The sequence below is a fragment of the Eurosta solidaginis genome, chromosome 1 (genome assembly GCF_040869045.1).
Source record: "Eurosta solidaginis isolate ZX-2024a chromosome 1, ASM4086904v1, whole genome shotgun sequence".
NCBI lineage: Eukaryota > Metazoa > Arthropoda > Insecta > Diptera > Tephritidae > Eurosta > Eurosta solidaginis.
In genome coordinates, this window is record NC_090319.1 from 316,201,855 (window position 1) to 316,223,548 (window position 21,694).

General features: G+C 38.4%; 1 protein-coding gene across 1 annotated transcript; it reads left to right on the forward strand.

The window, feature by feature from the left end:
* The first annotated feature begins 8,467 nt into the window (after positions 1–8,467).
* LOC137243946 (dynein assembly factor with WD repeat domains 1) lies at positions 8,468–13,835 on the forward strand. Its single transcript, XM_067772312.1, has 6 exons — positions 8,468–8,582; positions 12,250–12,325; positions 12,374–12,847; positions 12,913–13,230; positions 13,286–13,586; positions 13,638–13,835. Exons 1-6 carry the CDS (start codon positions 8,543–8,545, stop codon positions 13,833–13,835), a joined length of 1,407 nt encoding a protein of 468 aa, XP_067628413.1. The 5' UTR covers positions 8,468–8,542.
* Positions 13,836–21,694: the final 7,859 nt, after the last annotated feature.

Sequence of the window (21,694 nt, forward strand, 5' to 3'; positions counted from 1 at the left end):
GCTACGACAGTGGAGAGCGCGGTTCATGGCTTTTGGGTGACGCGGGATATCTTATTCAGCCATTTTTGCTAACACCATTTAGGAGTCCACAACTTGGCACAGCAGAGCTTACATTTAAGCGAAAACATTCTCCCGGACGTAATATAATTGAGAGAACTATTGGTGTTTTAAAAAGTCGATTTCGATGCTTAGCCCGCAGTCTTCAATGCCAACCACAAAAGGTGATACAAATAACAAATGTTTGCTGTGCCTTACACAACGTTTGCAAACACTACAATGTGCAGGATACAGTTGAAATTAACGTAGAAAATGTGGAAGATGTATCAGCTATTGCTGAAGAAGTATCCAACGATACTACGCTTAACCGCGAAGCTGTAATAATCAGGGAAAATATTGCCTCCCGACTTCCCAGAAATTCTTGAAAATTTAATGAAATAAATAAATAATTTAAATACACACAAGTATTACTAAAAAGTTTAAATATTGATATTTTATTAACGCACTGTTAAAAAAAACATTTCATAACATGTCATAAAACTAAATCAGCATCAGTGGCGTTTAGGATTTAAAAAAATTAAATTTTAGTTGTTATCGCTTTTATTTCTTTTCGAGTTGTATTTCAGGTTCATTTTTAACTCCGCCAATTCGTTTTCTTTAAGCTTCAGCTCGTTCTCTGTCTGCCGTAGCCTCTCCATGTGAAGATGGTGCCTTTTATCCTAAGCGTTGCCCTCCTTTATAGCAGTTGTCAATGCTGTCACTGCTTCACAGAGACTTTCAACCGCGCCGCTCACATATATTGTCGCCTCTATATTTCCCTTAAAGCCATTGACAAGGTTTTTCATATGCATTGTTCGATGTTCGATTTAAGGCAATCAGTAACAGGGGGCTCGGATCTTCGGGAGCGGGATGACGCAGCAGCACCACTTGTTGAAGGCCGATTATCATCTTCGCTGGAGGTCTCTGAAGGTGTCTCATCATCTGTTGCTCCAAAGTCTTTTGATTTTGGAATTCCTCCTACGGTGGTGTGTATTTTGCATAGCCGAGCAATTGCATCTTCGGTTGGCGTCAATACATGCTTATTAAAAGGGCCGCCTCCTATTGCCCCAGCCTCGTTATTATTATGGGCAACTTTTTTCCTAACAACAGCTCTCCAATCCAACCAAACCTGGAAAATTGTACACACAGATATATGTAAAAATAACACACCATCACAGAAAATTTTATTTTGCACCTTATTCCAGCCAGAAATGTCTTTATGTGGTGGACCATGGTTATTTAATTCTGCCACAACCTCCGCCCACAATGCATCCACTTTCACCTTATCACCTTTTATGAAGCCGTCTGCAATTTCTGGATGATTTTCCATAAATTGAATGAGAACTGTCTCTTGGCGTACATTTTTATGTTTACCCTTAAAAATATAAGAAAATAACTTGTATCATTTGGTTTTATGGTAAAAATAATTAATTTTGTATATTCTTACAGCAATTTAATTGACTTACATGTTTTATGGCACCAAATCCACGAATTCAAATTAAAGTGAATGCTAACCGAATATTTTCTAGTGAATTCGTTTTCTTCATATTCGGCCGCAGTTCATTTAAGAAAAATATGTGAAAAAGAAAATGTGAAAGTGAAACTCAGAACAGGGTGATTCGGATTCACAGTGAATTTAATAGATTTTCAATCGGAAGTGAATTTCAGAACCTGCCTGATCGTAGTGAAATTGTGTACACAAATTTTCTTATAGCAGAAAATATTTCTAGTAAAAATGGACGGGAATGGTTAAAGGCCACGGCAACTTAGATATAAAACAAATCTGAAAGGGTCATAGACTAGAATAATAAGCTATAACTTAGCAAAAAATAGTTTTGAATCAATGGTATTTCACCTATTAAGTCTTGTTGTAAGCGGAAAGGGGGAGACATTTTTTTTTAACGGGCGGTGCCACGTGTTATGTAGAAAAGTAATTTATCTGAAATGAAATGTACAATTGAAGCTCACGATGAGTATATAATGTTCCGTTACACCTGAACTTAAACACCTTTACTTGTTTAAATCTAAAATCGTCAATGTTTATCTAGTACTAAAAAATTTTTTTTTTTTTTTTTTGCGAATCATCTTTTCTCGAATTAAGGGATTATAACTTGTGACCACAGATATCAGAAACGATACATCACCAAAAACAGTTGCGCCTGTTTTGTGAAAGTACCCTGAAAGAAAAAGACTGGTAAAATCAACCGAAATACGGGCCAATTGAACCGAAATTTCTGTTAATTTTTATCCATTGCAACAAGATGTTGAATCAACTGCGCACAAATCGTTGATTGGTAGCTGACCGTTTTAGTATTCAAATGAACAAAAAAAAGTTGTTGCGAAAACTTTGTACGAAAGTACCTATGTTGCCATATAAACAAATAAATGTAAGGCGCGGTAACCCCCGAAGAGATCTAAGTCCGAGCTTCTCTTTCAATTTGCGTCGTGCTCCTCTTGATTTTCCCTACAAATTGGCCGGACGTGACCTACATGTTTTATGCCGACTTCGAACGCCATCTGCGAGGCAGATCAATTTTCACTGAGAGCTTTTGATGGCAGAAATACACTCGGAGCGCTTGCCAAACACTGCCGAGGGGCGACCCCGCTTAGAAAAATTTTCTTCTAATTGAAAAACTTATTTCTAAAATTTTGATGTTGCTTTGCCCGCGGTGCGAACCCAGGGCATACGGTGTGGCAGGCGGAGCACGCTACCATCACACCACGGTGGCACTTACTAACCGAACGTCAATTGGGCCTACATCAAATATGCTGGCACACATTAAACATTATGCACTTTATTATTTTGTTTTATTAAACGCACTTTCACCAAAATTTATATTTTATTTAATTTATAGTTTTGAACTTCGCTTTGCAAATAGTAATGAAAATAGTAGACACAAAATTGATTCTCAATTCATTCAGTTGCAGCTCAGCTCATTCTCAATTTCTTCTCTCGCATGTAGTTGCCACACTTGATTGTTTCGAACAAAACTTGTAGTATAAATGTTTGACATAACATTTTAAAAAGAGAACTTGTAAGTTAAGAAAAGTAAAGAATCAAATCGCTAGAAGGTAATTCACCACTGGAGTAACTTTACATGTAATTCGTCAAGTTTAATTTTCGTAACACTTTAAGTTGAAACGATTCCAAAACAACTCAAACTTTTATGTTGTCGGAAATATCAGGATGTTTTTTATTATCTTATTAGATTCGTTCGCGTGAGTGAAAATTCATAAAAATTTAACAAAATGTTACCAACTTTGGAAAAATCCTGTTCGTTCAAACAAAACTTTTGCAACAAGAGGGCGCAATTTTTCATTTCGCTTGGAGGAGAAGTTGCAAAATTGTACCCGATAAATAGGTGTCCCGCTATCTCATAATTTTTTGCACAGTAAATTCAAAGAATGGTTTTTTCGTTTTGTATTGATAACTGAAAAACTATTTTTTTGTTGTTTTCTCATTTTGTGTGTTTTTTCGATTTGGTGGTTTTCTTATTTTGGTGTTTTTTTAACAAGTGGCACCATCGTCATAAGTAAAAAGTAGAGAGCGCAATGAGCGTAAAATTCTCTTTGAAATTTGCTCATGTATTGACTGTTGATCGCTGTTGATCAGTTGTATTAACAGAAAAATCAGTTAGATTGATTAGGGATTTGTCAATTTTACAGAATTTTGTTAACTTAAGAGCGAAAATCTCTCTTCTGTTGAAATGACTAATTTGTTCGTTTGACAAAGAACTCTGTCGAATTAACCGTAATTCGATCAATTTCACCGAAGCTCCTTTAAGTCAAGAACAACAGAACCGATTTGTCGATTTTACTAGCACCATTTCTTTCAGTGTATTGTTGACGAGAGTATAATATATGAGAAAGAAGTTGTAGATGATGAAATTTAATGCTATTAACATTATCACAAGTGAGGGTCCATTGAAATTCTGGCCTAAATTTATTTTCGTTATTGAAGACGGCTTCCGAATGGCCCTACTTCTTCACGGTTGCAGCCCTGCAGCTATAAAAAATGATAGCAACGACTTTGTGTGATTTTGGATTGAGCCGCGGCTATCACTACAGTACTACTTTTTATGATAGAGCAACACGTTAAGTTAGGTTAGGGGAAGCTCACTTGGAAGGATGAAAATCCGTTATGATACCACATACAATAAAATAACGGTGACGTAGCTATAGCTACTTAGAGAATCGTTGCATAGCGATGATATAGTTTCTAATGAGACTGATCTTAGCTTTGGATAAATCTTACGGAAATCCAAGTGAGTTGCAGCCAAAGTACTTTCACCTAGTTCCGGCAAAAGCTGCATAAAGTGACTCGATGATTTCACCTCATCATCCTACATACAGCTGCAGCAGGAGCAGGGGTTTCCCGTATATTGAGACGTATCGCATGGATTCATATTGGACAGCGCCCTGTCTAAACCGCAATGACCATGGATAGATGAGCCTTAGTGCACCCAATCATTAGTGCAGACCTCCTGCCATCAACTTACGGCCAGAAGGATCTTATTACCCTGCGGGAGATGGTGTCCGCCCAATGCTTGCTGAGCTTTTATCCGGTTCAATTGTACCGTTGCGGGCTAAGATATCACTATGGCCCAGGGCCCTGATAGTCTCAATCATAAAATAGTTCTGTACAAAGTTGCACTAAAGTTGAACTCGAGGCCTTAATAGCCGCTTGTTTATCGGAGTAGATGTTAATTTCCTAACTGTAGTAGCACTGAATAGCATTTCATCTACCACATCCTTAATCGCATCCTTCGCCGCTGCAGTGATCAGCCAATTTAAACTTGCTGCTTACATTTAGCTCTTGAACCTAGCTTCAACCTATCCGGGAAAAAGTTAACTAGTCCCCTGCCCCAGATGAGTCGCCTTCCCCATTCATCCCATGTCTTATCGTGCCGTATTCGTATTTAATGCTTGGTCATGTTATACGAATAGAGAGTATCTTTAACGGAACGCACCAACAGGAGTAGAGGAGGGAAGCACCAGACTTTGGATGAACCAAGAGAATAACGATCTAAAATCCCTTGGAATTTCTTATAAGCTACTGGTAGCAACAAGTACAAGTAACTGCCACGAGTATTCATCAGCTTCGTGCTTGAATAACACGGCAATTAAAACATGATTTTCCACCGCATTTTTGTTTTAGAGCCACTCTCACTTCTTCATAGCCCAATGATTGAACGCTTCTTACATCCTCATCGATTAGCGTATCGGCGTTAGCAATCAGAAGTGTTCCAATGTCGGCTAGCTGGTCCCAAAATCGCAACTCAGCGATTTAACGATTTTCAAAATCGAACTTCGATTTTGTATGGTGTTTAAAAAAAATTACGTATACGCCATGTATATATCAAATATGTCTTCTTTGTTGAAACTTTGTTAATTTGATCGATTAGTAGGTATTGAAATCTTCAAAAGGTTTGTCTCAAAAACGGTTAACGGCATCCTGAAGTAAAATGTTCCAAACCTTTCGATTCCGCTGAAAAAGGCACAAGGAAGCGTACAAAACGTCTGGGAAAATCCATATTTTGGTAATAAAGTAAAAAAATGGTCAAAAAGCTAAATTTTTTAAAAAATTTGGGAACCTATTTGTGGTCATCGCAAAAACATTTAGATTTAGAAATAAAGGACACGTCCTTACTATTAAAACGTGATATACTTGATATTTCTACGAGTCGCTCGAGATGTGAATCGACTGATATGAGAGCTTTAAACGCCGACTTCTCGAAAAAGTTCAATGAAACTCAAATAAAATTTATCTCATATCTTTGTTCGTCTTGGCCCCAGGAATACGTGAGCAAAGTATTTAAAAGCCATTTTGAATCACTCTGTACATTGAACATTGGATGAAATTTACGGTTTTAACGAATATTTACTTGAGTGACAAGAAACTAAATATGTTCCGAGGAATACTGCCAAAGCATTTTGTTCTAGATTACATTATTTTGGGGATATTGGGGAAGTTTTTTTGTGATTTTTCGGTATTACATACTATGAGATTACATTAAGAACCATTAAATGCCAGACATATTCGGCATATTTTTGATTCCAAAATTCGGGGGAAATGACACGGGAAGTACTCTGAAGTAGTCCCCATGATCTTTTTGAAATAACCACAAATCAGTCTTGAAATTATTTCGGAAGTCTCGAATTAGTCTCCAAAATCATCTCGATGTTACCCCGAAGTGATCCCTGAATGACCTCGGAGGAATCCTGAAATAGTCCCTAAGATCATCAAGCAATGACCAAAAATTGACACCGAAATAGCGCAGAAATAACCACGAAATAGTCGCCAATGATCCTGAAAGTCCCTATAAACATACAGATATGACCCCGAGATGCTCCTAATAAATCTCGCAAATTACAATGAAATAGTCCCCAAAACTTTTTGGAGTGACCTAAATGACCCCGGAAGGAAATTCCCTACCGATCTGTTACAAAACGCATATCGTTGGTAATTATTATTTTGCTATTTGCTCCGATCTAAAACACGAATTAACTCATAGCACTGCCAGAGCATTCGAATAATTCGAATATTCGATTAAGCTGTAGCTGGTACTTGAGCTTACCGAAATCTCATGTGGTAAAGGACTGCCAATTCAGAAATACTCCTTCAGGAAGGTTTTTGAAACACAATCAAGTCATTTTAGAGATCAAGGTAATTTTATTGCTTTTTTCATGTTTTAATCTTGAAAAAAATAAAACGCGTTAAACTGTTTAGACATCTCGAAATATTAGATTTTGCTGGCCCCTGTCGGTTAGGGGGCTTAGAATATACCCGCGGTAGGTATGTCTGTCGTAAAAGGCGACTAAAATACCAAATTGTCAACCTCACCTAACCGTGGCGAATCCGGTTTCATTTACAGCCGAGGCTCTGGCGACCCCAAACACCTGATGGAGCAAGGGGGTTTGGGACGGGATGGCCTAGAAGGTTTCATGTGGTCATACCAAATCGTTCCCGAGGTGGTCGAGCTAGTACGTTTATGATGCTTGTTACCGGAACATACCTTGCCTGCATCCGGCAAAGGACCATCAACATCGATAACACTCACAAGGCCTTGTTGTTGTTGTTGTAGCAGTGCTTCGCCCCATCCAATAGGTGCTACCGATCACTAATTGTCATCAATATCCTCTAACGAGAGTCCAAGGAAACTTGCTGTTTCAACAGGGGTGTACCATAATGAGAGGGGTGTTAGAGGCGTTGGTTCCATATTACAATTAAAGATATGGTTGGTGTCATATGGGGACACATTGCAAGCGGGGCATACATTTTGTATGTCGGGGTTGATTCTGGATAGGTAAGAGTTTAACCTGTTACAGTATCCAGAACTAAGTTGAGCTAGAGTGACTCGCGTTTCCCTGGGGAGTATGCGTTCCTCTTCCGCAAGTTTCGGGTACTGTTCTTTGAGTACTGGATTCACCGGGCAATTCCTGGCATAAAGGTCCGACGCCTGTTTGTGGAGTTCACTGAGGACCTGCTTGTGTTTTTTTGCTTCATACGGCTGAGTTCTCAGGTGATGTATTTCCTCATAATGCTTACGGAGATGACTCCTTAAGCCCCTGGGTGGTGTTGGCTCATTAATCAGATGTCTGTTGGGATGCCCAGGTTTCTGGGTATTCAACAGGAACTGTTTGGTTAGCATATCATTTCTCTCCCTGATGTGGAGTATTCTCCCTCATTATGTAGATGGTGTTCTGGGGACATAAGAAGACAGCCCGTGGCGGTTCTGAGAGCAGTATTTTGGCAGGTCTGCAGCTTCTTCCATTGAGTAGCTTTTAGGCTTGGCCACCATAGAGGGGACGCATAGCATGCAATCGGCTGGCCAATTGCCTTGTATGTGGTAATGAGCGTTTCTTTGTCTTTTCCCCAAGTACTGCCAGCAAGGGATTTGAGAGCTTTATTACGGCTCTGGATTTTCGGTACAATTGCGGCTGCATGCTCACCAAAATGTAGATCCTGAACAAACGTCACACCCAAGATTTTGGGGTGTAGGACAGTCGGTAGCGTAGTGCCATCGACGTGGATGTTCAAAATGGTCGACATTTGGGACGTCCATGTTGTAAATAAGGTCGCGGAGGATTTTGTCGGTGATAATGCCAGGTTTCGCGAGGCGAAAAAGGCCTTCGGAAGTGTCCTTACCGCTACAACAACAACATTAGATTTTATTAGCAGACACATCTGTTTCGGCACATTGAGACCTTACACTGAAGCATGGTGACAACAAAGTTGTTGATTGTTACTTATACGCCGTGGAGTACACATAAGTATGGTACCGCTTGTAGAAAACCTAGCAACGCGCCTACTAATCACCTAAAATTATTATTGATCAAGCGATAGGAAACAATTGTAATATTTTAGTTTAGTTTGAAAGTGACTATGCCATTTGGTTAGTCTTTGTTTGATTTTACTAAAAAGATATCAATTTAATTGAAAAAAATTCAGTCTAGAAGTTTTTAAAACCCAACGAATGTATTAGGGCTGAGGGAATTGGTAATCATGAGTCTGACGAAAATCCACCTTCGTTATTATCCACCAGGTATGTATGTGCGAATTTATGCGCCTTTACTTCTGTGGTTAGAAGCGATAAGAGTTAAAGTCTAATTAGGAAATGTGCAAATCTAATATTTTCTAGGAAGAACATGTTTAAAGGTAAAGTTTCTGACTTAAGTTGTCACGTTGCTTTATTATTCGAATCGGTTGCAAAACATTTCGTAATATAACTGTGAAAGTTGAGATGTCCAGACGTATGGTTTTGAGTCACAATGCCAGAACGGCTTGACAGATTTAAACGAAATTTGCGCCAATATAGCCACTTTTCTGAAGGTATCAATCAGCTGTTTTTTTTAACGGTTTTATTTAGCTTGACTTGACAAGCTGGCTGGCTAGCTGGCACGAATTTTGTAATTGACACTTAAGTAACTTCCCGATAAGCTACAAGCTTGAAACTTGGAATATAGTTCAGAACCCGATGACAATGCAATAATAAGAAAAAAACTTCGATAGGTGGCGCATGGATCGAAATAATTCAAAAACTCGTATTTGTGGACCGATTTGGTTCATATTTGGAACACATAACACATACAAGAATAGAAAGCGACCTATGAAAAAAAATCGCCGCTAGGTGGGGCAAGGATCGAGATATTCAAAAAAATCGTATTTGTAGTCCGATTTGGCTCATATTTGGAACACATAATACATACAAGCATAGAAAGAGACCCATGAAAAAAATCGTCGGTAGATGGTGCAAGGATCGAGATATTCAAAAAATCTTCTCCCATTTGGTTCATATTTGGAACAAATATTACATACAGTCCTATAGAAGTGACAGCAAAATACTTCGGAGTTCGAAGAGGGACAAGAATACGTGGCGCAGAGTCGAGTAAAATCTTTGGAAGGATTATGTATTGAGGACTTAGATTGTAACAAATTGTCAGGAAAGAGTCCTTGTAACAATGAGTCACTAAATGAACTAAATAGAAAGAGAAATAATAGGCAATTAAATAAAGACTAAAAACGTGTATTTATATCTGGCTTTAGGTCCGTGTTTAGTAATTAAAAAATTTAAAATACCCTTTGATTTTTTCTTTTAAATCGACAAACAAAAATAATAAACATTAACAATAAACAAATTTTGCATTTTACATATCACATAAATACATACTTTCATTAACACGTCTGCTTTGTGTGACGTGGAGTATGGTACTGTTTTTTAGTGAGCAGGTGTTTGTAGATATGTGCGCTGTGATCTACGTCGCTCTTATAGTTCAGTCGTGTGTTAGTCGGAATATTAATAATGTGTAACATTTCTAGTGTGAAGCGTTTGTTATAGTGTTGTTCTTGTTGCAGTATTTTAGTCTCATCAAAGTTTGGTGTGTGGCCGCTGTCTGCACAGTGGGCCATGAGTGCTGTTTTTTGATTATTAACTTCATTGCAAAATTTAAAATCAGACTTATGCTGTGAAATTCTCGTTATGAGTTTGGACTTTGTCGCACCTATATATATATATAATTGCAAGTTTCATCGCTGTTGCCTTTACATGGTACCTTGTAAACTACGATATTTTTTTCCATTATTGGTATTTTCGCTTTTGTTCTGTTAAATATGTTTTTTAAAGTGTTTGTAGGTTTATGCGCAATTTTTGTCGTTTCTTTTCCATAGCAGTCAGATTTTGCTAACCGCTCTGATAGTTGCGGTACATAAGCCACCGACTTGAAAATAATTGGTTTATCGGGAGTTTTTGGTTTGTTTGAATTTTTGGTTTTTCTTAATAAAGTTTTTATGGTTTTTTTTCGGAAAATCATTGATTCTTAGTAATGTGAAGATTTCTTTTTTAACTTCTTTGTGGTATACTTCATATGAGGTCTGCAACATTCTCCCTATACAGCCCTTTGCTGTATTCATAATCATTGTTTTCGGATGTTTAAAATTTATAAAGGCTAAAAACTTGAAAATAAAATAATTTAAAAAAAATGTTTAAATTAAACGGTTTTATTGAAAATAATACTTACATGAAATAATAATAATACTAATAACACTAAAAGCTAGAAAATGATTAGGTAGGTCCTAGGTACTAGTCATCACATTCCTAATCAATCTAGGGCGTTGATAAGACAAATAAAAGCGTTGGACGCGTCAAATTTCTATTGATAGTCATATATAAGACCAACTGAACCTTCACAAGGTTATGCTACGCATCACATTTTTAGAAATTTGACGCGCCCAACGCTTTTATTTAATGTCTGATCAACGCCCTAGATAAATGAGGAATGTGATGACTAGTACTTAGGGCCTACCTAATTATTTTCTAGATTTTAGTATTACTATTACTTCATTTAAGTATTGTTTTCAATAAAGCCGTTTAATCTAACATTTTTTTTTTTTTTTTATTATGGAAAAGGGAGAGTCCTACACCACCTGGAGACAGTTTAATTTTAAATCGCTATACCTCTAAGACTATTTAGCTTAGACCGACAATATAACAGTTGATATCTAGGTCACTAAGATTGAGGTCTTATCAACAGTGAAAGTTTGAGCAGCGTTATACCCCTCCCTATTTTCACAGCTCGAGGTGAGCAGTGTCAGACCCTCCTCTATCTTCGAGTATTTTAGGGATAATTTCGAAATTATTTCCAGACTATCACGCGTCCCTTTTGGGTTTGTTTTGCTTGATAAGGTTCGATTAGGTTGAACTGGGCGGTATATAAAGACCTCACATAGACTGAATATATTTATAGCGATACCAGATTTTGTTTCACAACCAAACGGAACAACCCCTATTAGGTGCCAAGACTTATGGTATAAAATAACTCCATTCTCTTAGCAAATACTAGACGTTCTCTAGGACCTAGCTTAACTGTTGTCCCGACATCTTGCAACTCTACCGCCCCTAATAGCTGGAGCCTTTACGCCGCGAGCGCACGACACGAACACAGAACGTTCTCAACCGTTTCATCTTGCAGCCCATGATTCCTGCATCTGCTGTTAATGACGAGGCTTTATTTAAGAGCCTGTGACGCCAGAGGGCAGTGTCCAGTTAGTATTCCCATCATGAGCCTTAAGTCTTCTCTATCTACATCAAAATCGGAATCGCCCCTCGACAGTGGTTTGGCAAATATTCCGAGTGCATTTCTGATATGAGAAGCTTCTCAGTGAAAATACATCTGCCTTGGAGCTGCCGTTCGGAGTTGGCACAAATATTTAGGTCCTGTCCCGCCAATTTGTAGGAAAATTAAAAAGAGAAAGAAAAATTTGAAAGAGAAAGTCGACCTAAATCAAGTCGACCACGTCAAGTATTTATTTTTTATTGCACCTGATCATGGAAATTTTACAGTATGCACTTCTGTTCACGCCTTTCCTGCTTGATCGATCACATGCAACTCCTATCTTATTTTGATTTTTCCCGAGTCGAGGTTATATTAATATGAATTCGGAACTACTATGGGTCATTTCCGGTTTAACTCCGGATTGTTCGGCGTTTGTACGCATTAAAATTTCAGGAGAGTTTCGCGATTGTTTTATGGATTTCTTAAGACCATAGCGTGGCTATTTGATCGGGGCATTATTTTGTGTCTCAATTTCTTCGAGCGGACGGAGCTAGGACGGGTAAAGGCTAGTTTACTATGTTTCGAAGTAAATATAGGTTTCTACCGCTTTTGACAACAGTGATATTATATAAAATGCTTTTAAAAGTTTTAAAATCTTAGGTTTAGCGCTCAATTGCCGCATTGCCGAGAGCGAGGAGGTGCTTCATCATATAGACCTATTGGATTTAAAACCTAAGTAACGATCTTGTACTTGACGAAACATTTCTAACAAATTCATTTTTAGTACACGAGCTGAAAGAGTCCTGAAGAACATATTGGCTGACCAACTAAAAACGAAGCAATCACCACAACAAGACCGTAATAACTCAAACTCACAAACGCCTAAAACAAGCTCACAACAATTCAAGGCAACGACCTCCCTAGCAATTGACTCAACGCAAATTACAAATAAAAATACAATTGATGCACAGCTTCTACAACAAATAATCAACAACTACGCCGATCCGCTGTGTCAGGCCATTACAAAACTGCAACGAAAATTGCAAGAACCCACCCAAAAAAAATTCTATTCACATCGTCGTGTGAGCCATATATTGCCATTGACCAATGTCTGTTTTGATCGTAGCGGAACTCGCTGCTTGACTGGCAGCTATGACCGCATGTGTCGCATTATCAATACTCACGACGCTGGCGAGGAGCAGTTGCTAAAGGGTCATGATAATGTAGTATTCTCAGTGGCTTTCAATCAGCCGCAATGGTAAGTTTACATACCTTTTTGAGTGCAACGATTCTAATACTCTCTCGTTTACACTCCCACTTTAGCGACAAAGTGGTCACTGGTTCTTTTGATGGCACCGCCAAAGTGTGGTCAGCTTCAAATGGGAAATCACTTTGTACACTCTACGGGCATACTGCAGAATTGGTAATGGCGGAATTTGATCCGGTACATACGACTATTATAGCAACAGCTTCCATGGATTGTAGTGCACGTTTGTACGACATCGAAGCAGGCTTTGAACTGCAAAACCTTAACCATCACGGTGCTGAAGTTATCGCATCTCGCTTCAGTCGCTGCGGTAATTTGTTGCTTACAGCTTCTTTCGACGGTACAGCGGCGATTTTTGATATTAGAAGTAGAAGGTACATTTCAGTCTCAAAAATAGAAATTAAACATAAACCAAGTTCTTTTTACCAGCATCATCTCTCAACTGCGCGGCCATACCGCTGAGCTAAGCAATTGCATATGGAATTTTGAATGTAATCGCATTGCAACCTCATCGCTAGATAGCACAGCTCAATTGTGGGACATAAGGCGTCTGGATGAGCCATTGTTTAATATTACTGGGCATCGTGAGGAGGTGCTCGATGTTTGCTTCGATTCCACTGGCTGTCGTTTGGCCACCTGTAGCAGTGACTGCACGGCTCGCGTCTGGAACTTACAAGGTGACTTAGAGTTGCTATCAGTTATGGAAGGCCATACAGACGAAGTATCAAAGGTAAATTGGTTTGATCTCAATTTCCCTCCTTAACAAACACTTTGCTTGTAGATTTGTTTTAGTCCTCCAGGCGCACTTCTTATGACCGCTTCAGCGGATCACACTGCACGTTTGTGGTTTACAGAAACTAGTCAATGTTCGCAAGTCTTGAGCGGTCATGACTCAGAGGTATTTTCATGTGCCTTTAGCTATGCGGGTGATATTATAGTCACAGCTTCAAAGGATAACACTTGTCGATTGTGGAGATGATATGACTGGTATACAGTTGGATTTGGTGAAATTGATGATTAAACTAAAAAAGTAAGCAAATAGAAAATTAAACTCCAAATCTTGAACGCAGGTGTTTGTTCTGGTAGAAGAACTTAATCTCTCATCATACCTGTCCTAATGTATAGCTGGGAATCATAGACGGTGTGAAGAGACGATGGACTGGAGGCAGAGGAAGGGAAGACTTGCACTGAGTTGGAATAGACAGATGGAGACAGACTTGATCTCTCTTGGTGCTTCCAATTGGCATCAGTAATGCAACAACCAGACGCCAATTAATGGTGATTAAATTTCAATTAAGTTATGAGTATATCGACAGTCTTCATACTTCTCAGGCAACCCTATTGCGGGGGTCGATCGCTTAGGTTTAGAATAGATAAAAAGGATTTTTTTTAATGCTACAGATTTAAGTTTCCCGATCACTGTAGTGTCTTCCTAGTTGTCGCGATCAATAACACCGTGGATGAATGCTTTCCAGTTCTTTTAGAATAGAGAATAGAATTCCTACTCGGATAGCTTTGAGAATTGTCAAGCCCTAAGTAAGGAAAGTGCGGCTGGAAATGCCTGACCTCGCTTGAGATCGCGTCAAAAGAATTTAAGATAATCTGCGTCCCGTGTCATAGCAATATTCAGGGATCTCTTAGCCCGTTTGAAAACAACTGACCCGAGTGTAGATGCCTATATGGAATTCGAAGCTCCGCTGCACCTACAGTCTGCTCCTATATAGCTGCGCCCCGAGCCAGCATAGTAAACCCTGGGCGGACACTTTTCTCGTGGTTAACGAGATCCTTTTGGCCGAGAGAGGATTACGCAAGGTCCTCCTTAGTGATTGCGTTCATCAAGACTCAGTTATCAATGGTAATTTGAATTTTTACGGGCCACTGTTTACTGGGGAGGATGATATGGAGAAATCAAGAAATTTCAAATGACTGTGGAGCTTTTACCAGAAATATGCGAAAGTATTTGGGTTTCGGTTCACTTGGAAGTATGTATCTGGAATCGAGAAGTGTCTCATTCGGAGCTACATCGTTGCTACGTAACGGTTCTTTAAGTAGGTATAGTTTGCGTCGCCGTCATAGTATGCTGAAATCTCAACCGGCTTTTATCATGTCTAAAGTAGCTTCACGCCGGGGCTGTTTTGATTAGAACACTCAATTTCCTCAAGATTGGGAGATACCTCACGTAGTCATTCGATACCAAACGACGTGCAAGACAAGCTGTCGAATCTGTCGGTCGGTTATCTTTGCGATTTTTTTGCGTACCTCTCTTATTTCGTCCTGCTAACTCGAGAAGAGTCGGACAACAATCCAAAAGCCTAGGAAAAATTATCGGCTCTCTGTACTTGCTTACTTGACGCTTAACCGTTTAAACGGTTATGGCCGTCGTCGTTGGGTTAACTGGCGCCAATTAGTTACACCAAGTGAATATTTATCATTTTTCAACTGGTCCTTCCAGCCACCTTCCTCTGCTTCCACAGCTGGGTCCTGATAAGAATACTATTTAGCCGGAGCATTTTCTTTCTTCAGCATGACATGACCTAGCCAGTGTAGCTTAATTCGCTGGACTATGTTGGTGTCTAGTCGTACAGCTCATCATTAATTCTTCTTCGGTACTCGCCGTCGCCGATGCGTAGGGCCCATAAATCTTTCGAAAAACTTCCATCAACCACTCCCAGAGCCACCTCATTTGATGCTGTCATGGTCCATGCTTCTACACCACAAAGCAGGACGGGTACGATATGTGACTTATAGAGCATGATTTTCGTTTGCCGAGAGAGGACTTTCTTTTTCAACTGCCTACCTAGAGTGATTCTTCGCTGGATCTCAAAGCTGATGTTGTTGTTTGTCTTAATGCTGGTTTACAAATGAACGAAATCTTTTACTATTTACTATTTGAACAGTGACGTGGTTGCCAAGGCGGAAATGCGCTAACTCTTCGTTTTATCCTCATTCAACATTTCTTTTTCTAGTTCGGAGTAAGCAAAACTTACAGCGCGAGAGCCCAGGCCGAAGATATCAATGTCATCAGCATACGTTAGAAATTGCATGCTCTTATAGAAGCTGTTAAGTTCTGCAGCCAGTCTAATTATTTCCAGCATCGGCTTTCTCTACTATTTGTTAATAATTATCGATTATCCAAAACTCAGCTAGTAAATCAGCGATTTGGTATGTCTTAGTTCATATCTTGCACAAGGAGTTAAACTACAGTCCCCTGGTTCCACTTCCCGTTTAGAGCGAACTCGGAACTATATATTATGGAATTTCAACAGCAACTTTCTATAATTTCAGACAAAAATTTTCATCGAATTGCGTATTTGGCAAGATATCCGTGACTTCTTGTGGTTTGCTAAACTGAAATATAAATGTAAAACTTGTATGATTTGAATGATAAGAAAAGAGCTTTGACCATATTTAGACACTAATCTACAATAAATCTACACTAGTTAACCTATGCGTTCTGATATTTCCTTACCAGGTTATTAGCTATCAAATGTTCACTTTCTCTTTTATTTCGTGCTTCCACTTCTTTAAACAAAGTCTACATCTCTAAAATTTGTTCATACTGAAACAAATTTATGCGATTCCGATTATTTTGCACCTTCTGCTAACGTTCGAATTGCTGAACTGTCGAATAAATAACTTCAATATTCAGGATTTAAAAAGTGGTTTTATTTAGACTACTTTGGGAGTAGTACTTCACAATTATAATTCACTTCACAACTAAAAGCGTGTCCAAAACTGATTAGTTACTCCTCAGCTTGCGCTGCTTTTATACTCTCTGTTGCCTCGTTCGCATATTTCTCCTAAGGTCTAGACTTTTCACGAACATGGAACATTTGTATCGCATACTTGGCTATTTAGCTATATGCGTTTATGTGTGAGTAACAAATTCTGCTCTTAGCTGATGACTACATGTGTGTATATGAGATATGTCTTCACTTCGAGCTGCTGGTTATGTGTGTGGAATATTCTTCGTTGCCTTGTACATAAGTGTGGTTGCTTGCTGTTGTGATTGTTTACTAACAGCATAGTGACGCCAACATTCGACACAATACCCAGTTGAAATAAATTGTATGCATACAGGATGTATGTATGCTAAATGCATGAAAAAGTACGTAAGATTCATATTTTCTAAATTGAAAACATTTTATTCATACAAAAAAACCCGTGATGTATTAGTGAAAAACAGTGAGCAATTCATTGGTACCCGGGTGGAACAAGCATGAAATATGCATGTTGTAACAACGATGGTATGTTTTTAAAAATACACTTTTCTAAATTTTGTCTGCACGTATATAAAATAGGACTCTTTTTTTTTCTTTGTCTTGAAAAATTTGTTTGTATTTGCGAAATGTATGTACTTAAAAGAGTCCTTTTTTCGAAAAGAACTCCAGAATATGAATAACTGATGAGAGATGTGCAACTTGGAGCAAAACAAAAACTTGGAACATGTCAAAGATTAATGACGACCGCTGACCTCTTGGTCAGGGATACATTGCGGTCAATGAACTGTTGTGAAGACAATTTTCAGGATGGTGGGGTTCGACGAAACCGGTAAGAATTGCGCATGTATTAGTGGTCCATATAATCCAAGTTGAGGCCTTCAAGCTGCGCCATCTCTCATCATATAAACGTTGTTGTTATTATAATTACATATGTATGTTCATATGTGGAATAAATTCCTGTTGATGAATGCAGGTATAGTGCTTTCGTACGTATGAAACATACGTCTGAATGGATACATGTTTTCTAGTGCTTTTGTATACATTCGGCATTATTACAACCATATGCATACAGAATTAGTACAAAGGGAGTAATACGAGTATCCATGCTCTCTGAGAAACAAACGTGCTTTTATACTGGTATGCGTACATAGCTCCAATTCATGCCTCGAATTTCGATGTTTCATGCATTCATTTATAATAATAATAATAATAATAATAATAATAAACCAACGGATTGATACCCTCAAAAGCCCGCCCAACCGACACGAGGGACGCATCCGCATGACGCACGGATTTGTTTTTGTTTTTGCCGAGTTGTTGATAGGCGGAGGTTTGTTAAGCGTTACAACTGGACAATTACCGAAAAATCTTAGAAACATGTTTTTCTTTTATTAAGAGACAGTTTTTCTAAGCGTGCTCGCTCCTCGGCAGTGATTTGGCAAGCACTACGAGTGTATTTCTGCCATGAAAAGCTTCTCGGCATAAAACATGTGGGTCCCGTCCCGCCAATTTGTAGCAAAAATAAAAGGAGCATGACGAAAAGTGTAAGAGAAACTCTTCCCTGTACTTAATTAGCCAAACATGCTCAACTTGCTTTATACAAATGTTTTGTTACTGATATTAGAGAAAAATTACAAAGTTTACAAACGGCGATGGTTACTAGGACATGTTTCTGAATTTCACTTCTTCATCAGCTTGCTTATCGGGAGTATTGAACTCGGAATCTCCAACATTCATACTTTATACGAGTGTACAGGCAGATGCCTTTATCCACTCAGCCATATGAATGTCCCCCTGCTCGCTTTGAAATTGGTCTTTGGTGTTGCCTTTTTGTTGCTATTTCTGTTTCTTCGGAGCTGTTCGGAGGTTATCGCGCCTTTCATACATTTTTTTTTAATTACCGATAATAGAAGGGAAAAATTTACATATATGAGAAATCTAGTTATTTAGTTAACGAAAAGGAGTTATGTACGAAAATTAAGATAATCTCGTTATATGTAAACAGGTTCTTGCGGAAAAATAAAACATTTTTTTTTTTTTGTTTTTTTTTATACATATAATCTTTGTATTTTTTTGTCATCATTCATTTAATAACATTCACTGCAAACACAAGTGTATATCTTATTACCATTTCTTTATTTCTTTTATTTCATTAAGCTTTTCAACTACTGTTGTTTACGCGGCGTAGGCTGCCACCCGTCCCATCTCCCTCTTGTACATACGTATATCTATGAATTTATTTATAACCCGAATCTTGTATGATATTCATTTATATTGAATTGTAGTATACTGAATTATCCACAAAATTAATGAATTGTATGTAGCCTTAAATTTCATATTGGGAATCCTCATGGACGTGAGGCAGCCCCCACCGCGTAAATCCACCAAATTGAATTCGCCACAAGTACAGGATGGCGATCCGGCATGAGCAGTTGCTAAATTTCTTTTTGCAAATCCAGCATCGTTCAAAATAATCATGTTGTTGTTGTTGTTGTTTTTGTAGCGATAAGGTTGCTCCCCGAAGGCTTTGGGGAGTGTTATCGATGTGATGGTCCTTTGCCGGATACAGATCCGGTACCACAGCACCATTAAGGTGCTAGCCCGACCATCTCGGGAACGATTTATGTGGCCACATTAAGCCTTCAGGCCATCCCCTCCCTCCCCACCCCCAAGTTTCATGAGGAGCTTGGGCTCGCCAAAGCCTCGTCTATTAGTGAAACAGGATTCGCCGCGGATAGGTGAGGTTGACAATTGGGTTTGGAGAAGCTATATATTGCGCTGGCAACCTGAAGGGTTGCGCTACACACCCCTTGAATCTGGTATTTTAGTCGCCTCTTACGACAGGCATACCTACCGCGGGTATATTCTGACCCCCTTACCCGCTGCTGGGGGTTCAATATAAATTTTTGAAATTTTTTTTGAAATTTTTTTTTGTTCTAAAATTTCAAAATAATCATCGTAATTTTCGTTGTTTCTCGGCGCGCAAGTTTTATTTAATTTGTAATACCATAATTGCGAAGTTTTCGAAGTGAAGTCATTGTCGAATAAAGTGGATCAATAAAATTTATCGGCTATAAAGAAATACCAGGCAAATTATACAAAATCATCCGCGAGAATTGTCTTGTTTCTATATATATATAAATTTATATAAGTTGCTTATATTGGCTTACTCGCCAAGTGTTCTTCATAACCATTTAAAATTATAAACGATCCTATCAGTGGAAAAAACAAACATCATCGTGCATTTTTGTTTGCCTTTCTCGCGGCAAATTTGTATACCATTGCTTGTAGCACTAATTTGAGTGCGATAATTGCCGAATCACCCTCTTAACTAGCGAAGGCTGTCCAGACGGTACCAACACCTTCTAAACCTTATACGACTCCGAAGCGGTTGATTGGCAAACCCTGTGGCTACGCTTGTGCAGAATCATATCATTATCCTCGGCTTTCGTCTTTGACAGCAAATCTTATCCACCAATTTCTACAACAGCAGTTTACATCAACTACGGTGACGGATTATTCCAAACAGAGGTGGTTTGACATCAAGTGACCGCGGTGAAGCTTACAGCGCAGCACAACCTTCAGTCATCCTAACAGCCGGCAGCCATATCGTCACAAAGCGACCACTGAATAAAATTATAAACCCTAGCTCTAAGAAAAAGCCTGACTCTATTGTGTTAAGTGTGGATGGTGTTGATGTCTCTGACTCTCTCGAAATTTCAAATGTATTTAATAACTTTTTTGTGAATGTAGGTACCGTCTCTGAAACGTTAAGCGATACAAATCATTTCATTTGCCAAGCAGATCCAATGTACGCAGAGTTCATACCTCCTAGTAACAGCTTTTTCTTTGATCCCATCTCAGGTTCAGAAATTCTTAAAATTGTCAAGAATTTAAACAATTCCAGTTCAAGTGGTAGTGACAACATTTCGAATCGCGTGCTAAAGAACATAGCTCTTTATATTGTCGATATTTTGAAATATTTATTTAACTTAAGTATATCTTCGGGAGTTTTTCCAGAACACTTAAAATGCGCCACCGTGATACCGCTTTTCAAAAAGGGTAACAAAAAAGACAAAAATAACTACAGGCCCATATCACTACTGTCGTCAGTATCAAAAGTTTTTGAAAAAGCAGTGAAAAGTAGGATTTTATTTTATTTAAGTAAAATAAATTTTTTTAGCCCAATGCAATTTGGATTTAGGTCTGGACTGTCAACTGAGGATGCTCTTCTTGACTTTTGTTGTTCTATTTACAAAGCAATTGACGAAAGGAAAAGCTGTGCTAGTCTTTTTGTAGATATAACAAAAGCGTTTGATATGGTAGATCACAGTATTTTAATGAATAAGCTCAGTTCGGCTGGTTTTCGTGGTAACTTTCTTAGTTGGCTTGAGTCATACTTAACGAGCAGAGTTCAGAGAGTTAAAGTTAATAATATTCTACGCGAACCCAGATCTATAAACTTAGGTGTGCCACAGGGTTCGGTTCTTGGGTCAATTTTGTTTTTAATTTACATAAATTCGGTATTCTCATTGCCATTAATTGGTAAAGTTACAGCCTTTGCTGATGACCTAGCCATCGCATATGGTTCAGAAAATTCTTTTAATCTTAATGCTGATATTAACCACGATGTCTTTTTGTTAAGAACTTGGTTCGCAACCCATAAACTCGTCGTAAGCAGTAAAACAAAGTTAATATATTTTAACTTAAGTGGAGAGGAACCAGCAAGGAACGGTATTATCTTTCATGCTTCCAATTGCAAGAGACACAAATTGTGCGCTAATAATTGTTCTCAACATAGCACTACACTCAGTTTTAACGAGGCAATAAAGTGTGTCAGTAAATGCTTTAAGATCGAAATTGTCTCAAATTTCAAATATTTAGGAGTTATAATTGACCAAAATTTAAAGTTGGTCATCGCATATATCTGCTATGAAGGTTTATATGCTGTCAGCCGTACGCTCTTTTTATAATTTAAAAAGATTGTGCTCAAATAGGGTTTTGGCTATGGTTTATTATGGACTATTCCACTCAAAATTACAATACGGTGTTAGTTGTTGGGGTGGTGCCTATGCTTGTAAAATTCATTCGCTTTTAATTCTACAAAAATGTCTTA

Bases quoted from the DNA above. Each gene is read 5' to 3' on its own strand.
- LOC137243946 (XM_067772312.1), top strand. From the start codon at position 8,543: ATGAGTCTGACGAAAATCCACCTTCGTTATTATCCACCAG. The intron at 12,326-12,373 runs GTAACGATCTTG...ATTCATTTTTAG, and splicing joins CTATTGGATTTAAAACCTAA to TACACGAGCTGAAAGAGTCC. The intron at 13,231-13,285 runs GTACATTTCAGT...TCTTTTTACCAG, and splicing joins TTTGATATTAGAAGTAGAAG to CATCATCTCTCAACTGCGCG.